General features: G+C 36.2%; 1 protein-coding gene across 1 annotated transcript; it reads left to right on the forward strand.

Annotated features, from left to right (window-relative positions):
* The first annotated feature begins 1,449 nt into the window (after positions 1 to 1,449).
* LOC110879407 (putative receptor protein kinase ZmPK1) lies at positions 1,450 to 3,786 on the forward strand. The gene has a single exon (XM_022127860.2). It carries the CDS (start codon positions 1,540 to 1,542, stop codon positions 3,652 to 3,654), a length of 2,115 nt encoding a protein of 704 aa, XP_021983552.1. The 5' UTR covers positions 1,450 to 1,539; the 3' UTR covers positions 3,655 to 3,786.
* Positions 3,787 to 9,146: the final 5,360 nt, after the last annotated feature.

The following is a 9,146-nucleotide window of genomic DNA, read 5'->3' on the forward strand; positions in this document are numbered from 1 at the left end:
GCAAAACTAAGCCTTTTAAAAACTACGTCCATAGATCTCGAGGTCATAACATTACTATCCATAATGAACTATCGAAATTAAAAACCATAATGAACTATCGAATAGAAAGGAACACGTTAATGAACATAGATGAACGGACGTGACCTCTATTCATGTTTACTCGTTTAATTCGACGAACGGAATTTCTTGTTCGTGTTTGTTTATTTATTAAACGAACGGAAACAAACGAACCTCCCGCCGAATATTTATGAAGTATTCGCTGAACGTTTGGTTTGTATGCAGCTTTAGTTGAGACACTAGTGCGTCCAATGAGGATGAACAAGGTGAGAAGGCGAAGGGGGTATTATCTCTCTCAGACAAAAGCAAAGCCGATTCGTTGAAGAACTAACCAACGTATGCAGACAAAAATCAAAAGTGTTCAGAAATTTCGATAACAAATGAAAACTTTCCTTAAACCAAAAGAAAATAAAATGCTAATCATCGATATAAGCCACATGGACCATCACACGCGCAACCCATGGACATGTGTGTGCTATGATCAAAGCTAAAGATAACATCGACGTCCAATGAGGATGAACAAGGTGAGAAGGCGAACGGGGTATCATTTCTCGACAAAAGCAAAGCCGAGCTCGTTGAAGAACTAACCAACACATTCAGACAAAAATCAAAAGTGGTTAGAAATTTCGATAATCAAATGAAGACTTTTCTTGAACCGGAAGAAAAGAAATTGCTAATCATAAATGACCTCACATGCGCAACCCATGAGCATGTGTCTGCTAAGATTAAAGCTTTATATAGCATCAAAGTTTAGTTTTTGTAAAGTTTGTTGTTTGAAACTTCTAATATATGTAATGTTTAATTTTATTAATTACAAGTTTTCAAATTTGCCCCCAATTTTAGAAAAATCAAATATATTATAATACTATATAATCATATTATATTATTTTTAATTGTATGAATTTAAAAATAATAGTCTTACATAAAACATTTTTATTATGGAAAATAAAAATATAAAATATAATGATATGAAAGTGTAAGTATTACATAACAGGGTTAGAGAAAATTCAAAATTGATACTTTTGAAAAATATGAAAGGAGTTGGGCGCGTATTTTTTAATAGAAAATCCTCAATTATCATAATATCAAAGTCAAACTCTTATAATGCCATCAAACCAATATAACACTATAAAATGCCTAGATTTTGTCTACTGCCTACATGTTATGAAGAACTTTATGTAACATTCTAGTTACCAATGGCTTCATCATTTCTTTTAAATGTCATTGGGTTAATAATATTCATATCCCTAACACCACTCATATCCTCTTCCACTTTTTCTTCACTACCCTTTGCCTTGAAACTGGGCTCATCTCTCTCGGTTGAGGACAAAGATGATTTTTTGATCTCACCAAACAGCCATTACACTGCTGGATTCTACAGTGTTGGAAAGAATGCTTATTGCTTTTCAATCTGGTTAACTAAGCCTCTCTCAGACCGGACACAAACCATAGTGTGGATGGCTAACCGAGACTCACCTGTTAATGGAAAGTTCTCTAAGCTCCTTGTTGAAAACTGGCAACCTGGTCTTGAGGGATGCGTATCAACGGGTTCCAATATGGACCACAAGCACTAAAGATTCAACAGAAACTGCAATGTTGAGATTGAATAATTCAGGGAACCTTTTTATACAAACTAGAGATGGAAAAGTTCTATGGCAAAGCTTTGACTTCCCAACAAATACCCTTCTTCCAAATCAACCACTGACAAAACTTGTGTCACTTGTTTCTTCAAGAAGTTCAACCAATCATTCTTCTGGTTTCTACAAGCTCTTTTTCGACAACGACAATGTTGTTAGACTTGTATACAGCGACTCTAGATTAACAGGCATCTATTGGCCTAACCCGGAGTTTCGAGCATGGGAATCTGGTAGGAATATATACGGAAGCCAACGGATTGCAACCATGGATTCTTCCGGTCATTTCATCTCAACTGATGATCTAGTCTTCAACACATCAGATGCTGGAGATCAGCCATCAAGAAGGCTGACTATAGACTTTGATGGCAACTTTCGAGCTTATAGTCTAGATGAATCTAGAGGAATTTGGCAAGTTACATGGCAAGCTATGTCTGAAGGATGTAAAATCCATGGAAGTTGCGGAGAAAATAGTACTTGTTCTAATGATCCTGTTCATGGAAGAAAATGCTCTTGCATACCAAATCACAGGATGATCAATCTAACGGATTGGTCGTATGGTTGTGAACCGGAGTTCAAACCGACTTCATGTGGCAATAGCGAGTACAACTTCTTGCTCCTTCCTCATTCTGATTTTTGGGGTTATGATTCTAGATACATGCCAAATACCACTCTAAGTGAATGTAAGCAAGAGTGCATAAAGAGATGCAGTTGCAAAGGGTTCCAGTTCAAGTATGATTGGAACAAAGGTTTTTCTATTTGTTACCCAAAGTTTCTGTTGGTTAACGGATTACGGTCTGCAAATTTTAATGGTTCCATGTATCTAAAGGTGCCCAAAAGTGTCCCTTTATCTTTGAATAACAGTAGGGATGTTCAGGGATTCAAGTTAAACTGTTCTGTGAAAACCACTATCCAACTTGACAGAAGTTATGATAGAAACCACCAAAAAGAATCCATCAAGTTTCTGATGCTGACTGCATATGTAGTTGGTGCACTGGAGATCATTTGCATAAGTTACTTCTTTTATGGAACGCGTTCACGTTTGAGTACACAAGGACAAGGTTACCTCCAAGCTGCCACAGGATTTAGGAGATTCAGCTATGCAGAGTTAAAAAAAGCGTCAAAAAATTTTAGCGAAGAGATAGGAAGAGGTGGAGGTGGCATTGTGTATAAAGGAGTGTTATCAGACAACCGCGTTGTAGCGATCAAGCATCTTAATGAATTCAGTAACAGGCAAGATGAAGCTGAACTTCTAGCAGAGATAAGTACCCTTGGGAGTCTCAACCACATGAATTTGATAGAGATTTGGGGGTATTGTGCTGAGGGTAAGCATAGGCTTTTGGTGTATGAGTATATGGAGAATGGATCATTGTCTCAGAATTTACAGTCCAATAAGCTGGACTGGGATAAGAGGCTTGATATTGCATTGGGCACTGCAAAAGGGCTTGCTTATCTACATGAAGAATGCTTGGAATGGATTTTGCATTGCGACGTCAAGCCTCATAATATATTGCTAGATCGCGATTACAAGCCAAAGGTGGCAGATTTTGGGCTGTCTAAATTATTGGACAGAAATGGGACTCGCGATTTGGAGTTTACAAGAGCGCGAGGAACAAGAGGTTACATGGCACCGGAATGGTTGTTTGTTAATCTTCCTATAACCTCAAAGGTTGATGTGTATAGCTATGGGGTGGTTATGTTAGAGATGATAACAGGTACCAGTCAATGTGGGGGGTCAGAGGGAAGGCTGGATAGCTGGGTGAGAGAAAAGATTATAGCCGCGGGTGGAAAGAATGATTGGATTCGAGAAGTTGTCGACTCCACAGTCGATGGAAATTACAACATGAGTACAATGGGAGCTCTAATTAAGGTGGCTTTAAGGTGTTGTGAGGAAGATAAGGATGCAAGACCAACCATGAGCCAAGTGGTGGACATGTTGTTGCATGTAGAAGAAGATGATTAATAAGGTAATGGTTTTAATTATGATGTTATTAGCTAGAATATGTCACTAATAAATTATGCACTAATATTAACAACTTCATCACTGTTCAGTTTTATATAGTTGAATGATTACAATCCTGCTTTATTTTAGTTATATATTATCCAATATATGATATAGCTATTATATTGGAGATCTTCATAAAATCTACCTGTGAGTTGAGATAGCTTAATCTTCCAATAATATTGTAAGCCCATTCGAATTATAATATATTAGAGTTGGTCCAGTTGGACAATGACCCATGCTAACCAAATTCAACTAACTGAGTTTTAATTATTTGTGTCTGATAATGCAATTTTAGTTATTTGTGTCTGATAATGGAGATGGTAGCTACGTGTTTCTGATAAGGCATTTAATACACAAAGCATTAAATGTTCCAAGTAACTGAGATGCATACTTTGCATGTATAGGTGGCTGCTGGTTTTATAATGGAATACAATTTACAAGTTCAAGTTAAGCAAGCTTTATGTCCCAACATTTAGAAGATCTTAACTTTCTCTAGAATAATAACAGAAATAAATAATTGGCTGAAAATGTTTCAAATTTAAACTATAAAACCGTAAGCCTTTTAAAATAATTACTTCAGTATCTATATCTAGTAAGAATTAAAAATTAAAAAAATGGTATATGTAGACAGTGGCGGATCCAGGGGTGTTTTGGGGGTTCCCAGGAACCCCCTCGGTTTGGGAAAAAAATGAAAAAAATAATGGAAATTTTGTAGATTTTTTAAAAAAATAGTGAGACTTAGTGAAAATCTACCAAAAGGAACCCGGTAGAAAACATTTCAGGATCCGCCACTGTATGTAGAAGGGTGACACCCTTAAAATTATATTACAGTATTATTTATTTTTTTCCTAAATACATATTGTTTATATAGTCATGTTGGAATGAGAAACTCTTGCTAATTAAGAAAATAATTAGTTATTAGGTCCCTAGGCTCTATATTGTGAAAGGTTTGATATATGTTTTTTTGAATTATTATATAAATGAACTGTCTAATATATATTGTGAAATGAACTTTTGAAAAAAGAAGAAGCCATAATAGTCTTCTAAACTAATAAGGTCTTGTTATATAGTAAACTAAGATAAATATTGATGTTTAAATTTATTTTAGGAACTTAAATTTTTAAGGCAACCTTGTTAAAATACGAATTGAACCTACATTTAACAAACAAACAAAAAAATACGAATTGAACCTATATTTAACAAACAAACAAAAAAATAATTCAAAATGCATATATTACATATAGGATCATGTTAGCTACTTTTGGTTACCCTTACATATCAAATAAAAAAGAGTTCAAACTACAGCTGATAAAAGTTACTTAAAATCCATGATACTACAAGAAAATATAAATTGTTTGGTTATTTTGTTAATTCAAAATGATTTCTTTGATACAAATATATTACAATTTGTTTCATATAAAACATGTAATTTAGCATATAGTTTAGCTTTTACAACGTACTATAAACTATTTAGTTTATTAAGCCGGTCCCAAGTACATATGAATAAAGTGGATGATAAGGTTTCTTGCAAGTCATTAATTAAGATTGTCAGTTAAGAAAAAATCGATGGCAAATTCGTTGTTGTGACAAATTTTCATGAGAAGATTCCCTTAAGATAATGCGTGTAAGTGTTAAAAATATATTTTTATGAAGGAAATTCAATCGCTAAATTAATCTCGTAAAATATTATATTTATACTCTTAACAACTCTCTTATTTCCTCGTTCATTTGTTCATTCCCTATGTGTCTATGGTGGAACTTTTGTTGATATCACTGTTAACATCGCTTAATGTTTCAGTGATCTCAAAACCAAAATCTACACATGTGGTCTTGGATCCTACATATGTGGTTGTGGCAACTTTCACATGTGTGCTTATGTAGTGTGAAAGAAGAACTTCACATGTGTAACTGGTAATATGTTATTGAAATTGGAGATCTCAAACTATGTAGTTGTATGAGTGCCCAAAAGTGGTTTTAACTTGTGTGCTTAAACCGTGAGAAATTAGAATTTCACATGTGGATGTTAGACAAGAACTTTACTTGTGGACGGGGAAATGTGTGTTTGAATTCGTGAACTTTATTTGTGGACATCTCTCTTATTTCCACCGGATAGTGTAGGTCCGCCCCTGATAGGAATGTAAGAAATAAAATACTTTAAGACCCAATATGAATGGGAATGTAAGAAATAAAATACTTCGGATTTTATTTATGGGTTTTTGTCTTTTATCTTAATATTATGGATATTTGCTTTCATTCTGACTTCCATGATAGTGACACGTCACCAAATATAAAAATCTAGAACCAAGGCCTGTGTAATCGACCAATCCCTAATTTACTTGATTTTCCAACTTTTGGCTTTTTTTTTTTTTTTTTATAAAAGGCGGTTTTATAAAATTGAAAAACAAACAAACAACCTTAGCAAGGTGCTAAGGCAGTAGTCCAGTACAGCAACAGAAGAGAAATACAATGATTAATAGCAAGTAAACATTATTTGAAGCATCTGAATTCGCTCCATTCCTTCTATTCTAAATCCGTTTTCCAGCCCTTGCTTTAACCCATAAGAACGAAATAGCCTTAATGTTACCGACTGCCCTTGAGACGTGAGTTGTCTTCCCATTGAAAATTAAGTTGTTTCTTATCCGCCATAATATCCAACATGTTGCTGCAATAATAAGGTAGACCGCCTTCGTTTTATCTTGTGACGAACTATGTGACTCGATATATTCCATTAGTCCCACCAAGCTCAGTAGATATCTCGGAAGGGGTATTTTGACCCATAGCGAGACCGCCGTCCAAACTAGTTGAGCATATTGACATGAAATCAATAAATGATCAACGGATTCAGTAGCTGAGTTACATAATGCACATAAAACCGACGGGATATGTATGTTTCTTAAAGCCAAAGCGTCTCTAGTCGGTATTCGATCCAGCACCACTCTCCATAGGAAGCAATTTATTTTCTTCGGTATCCAGCTAAGCCATTTGAGAACCTGTGTTTCCAGGATCATATTTATACCATCCAGTTCTGACCGAAAATCGCACACTTTGAATATTTCCCGTTTTTCCTCCGGTTTCCATAACTAAATGTCTGATTTATTCTCTGTTTTCACTTGTTCTAACAGTTTTACACATTCTTCCCATAGTTTACTCGTCTCTGATTGAGTAACCGGAGACCCGCCACCCCAATTCCACACGATGTGCCCATTTGTAAGACTGTACCGTTGCTGAACCAAACAAGATTTATCAGTTTGTAATGCAAAAGACTAGGAAATCGTTCCTTTAGTGAGTAGTCGCCTACCTACTTATCTAACCAAAAAAATGTTTTGTTACCACAGCCCAATTTTACCTCCAGCCTGTTTTGTACATCTGATAGCGTGAGATTCGAACCCTTTCCTAGCTGCACAATATTTTTCCATACACCACTTATCGAATTCTTCATTGGAATAGGCATATGGATGCGTCTCCTACCATGTATCACCATTATAACTTTCGCCCAGAGATGTGATGTTTCATTTCTAAGTTTCACTATCCATTTTACCATCATAGCTTTATTCATTGAAGCTAGACTGCCAATACCTAACCCTCCCTGTTGTTTTGGTGCCACAACTTTAAACCAAGGTACCCAACACTTCTTATGTTTATCCATACAACCTCCCCATAGGAATTTACGCCTTACTTTTTCTAAATATTTAATGACATGTAAAGGTGCACTAAATAAGGAGAAATAGTAAGTTGTAAGGTTACCTAAGACTGCTTTCACAAGTGTCGTTCGTCCACCAAATGATCGTGTCCGCGCCTTCCATAATGAAAGTTTGCTTACAAATCTGTCAATGACTGGTTTCCAATTTTTTACCAAACCCATATTGGAACCGACCGGAAGACCTAAATAGGTAAACGGTATCGAGCCTCTTTCACACCCAAGGATAAAGTGAAAACATCTTAGAAGCCTAGCAAGGTTGTGGAAGTTATCTTCCGACCATTCACCCACAAATAGTGCATCATCAGCATATAGAAGATGTGAAACGCTAGGACCTGCTCCCGGTGTTGTGACACCTCTGAAAATTCCCAAGTCAACCGCAGATTCCGTAGCTATATGTAATGCTTCCATCGCCAAGATGAATAAAAGTGGAGATAATGGATCACCTTGTCTGACCCCCCTTTGAATTTCAAATTCCAAAGTTGGTGACCCATTAACTAAAACCGATGTTCTAGCCGTTTTTAATATTCCCATCACCCATTTCCTCCAAAGAGCCGGAAACCCCATTTGATCTAAAACTGAATCCAAGAATTCCCAACTTATCGAGTCGAAAGCTTTCTCAAAGTCCAACTTAAATAGCATCATTTTCTTTTTACTGCTTTTTGCCTAAGAGATGAGTTCATTGATAATTAAAGGTCCTTCAAGAATACTCCGCCCTTCAATGTAGGCCATTTGCACGTCACTAACCAAGAAATCCATGACCTTTTTGAGCCTGCTCGATAGAATTTTGGTCACAACTTTTAAGATACAACCAATCAAACTAATTGGTCTAAAATTATTAATTGTTTGAGGGTTGTTTGTTTTGGGAATGAGTGAAATGAAGCTCAAGTTACACCCCCGATTCAGCTTGCCATGAACATAGAAGTAATCAAGTGCCGACTCGAAATCCTTTTCAAACAAGTCCCAAAAATTCTTTATGAACTTGATAGTAAAGCCATCTGGACCCGGTGTTTTGTCTCCCCCCACAACTCCATACAACTTCCTTAATCTCCTCCTTATAAAATCTTTTTACTAAGATGGCGGACTGAGGCATAGTTAGTACTTTGAAACCATTGTTACTGAATTTTGGTCTAACGGCCTCTTGTTCAGTAAAGATGGATTCATAGTACCTTTTTATATTTGCTTTAAGCTCCTCCGGTTGTGATATCCATACCCCATCAAAATTCAGCCCATTAATTCTATTATTTTTTCGATGTCCGTTAATGACGCCATGAAAGAATGCCGTGTTTTCATCCTCATCTACCGCACATTTAACTTTCGCCCTCTGTTTAAGATCTTCCAACCTGTTATCGTCCAACTCATTTATCATTTTTAGCCACGAGCCCCTTTCACATACCTCCTGTTCAGTTAACACAATAGATTCAGCTTTCAAATCCATATCATCCACCTCTTTTTGAAGATCTTTTAGCAATTTGCTATCCCTGTTTTTTATCTTTTCACACCAAGGTTTTATTGCAGCTTTGACCGCTTTTAGTTTTGCTGCTAATAATTTATCTGGAGGATAGATGCATGTGACTTCATCATACGCCTTCTTCATAATCTCGGCTAACCCATCCTCTTTTAACCAAGAGTTGAAGAAGTGAAAGGGTGGTCTACCGAAAAACACATCAGAGCATAGCAAGAGTAATGGTCTATGATCCGATTTGTATCTCGATAACCCCAAAAGTTTGCCGAAGGCCACAAAGATAGAAAA

This window comes from Helianthus annuus, chromosome 9 (genome assembly GCF_002127325.2).
Source record: "Helianthus annuus cultivar XRQ/B chromosome 9, HanXRQr2.0-SUNRISE, whole genome shotgun sequence".
In the NCBI taxonomy this organism is placed as follows: domain Eukaryota; kingdom Viridiplantae; phylum Streptophyta; class Magnoliopsida; order Asterales; family Asteraceae; genus Helianthus; species Helianthus annuus.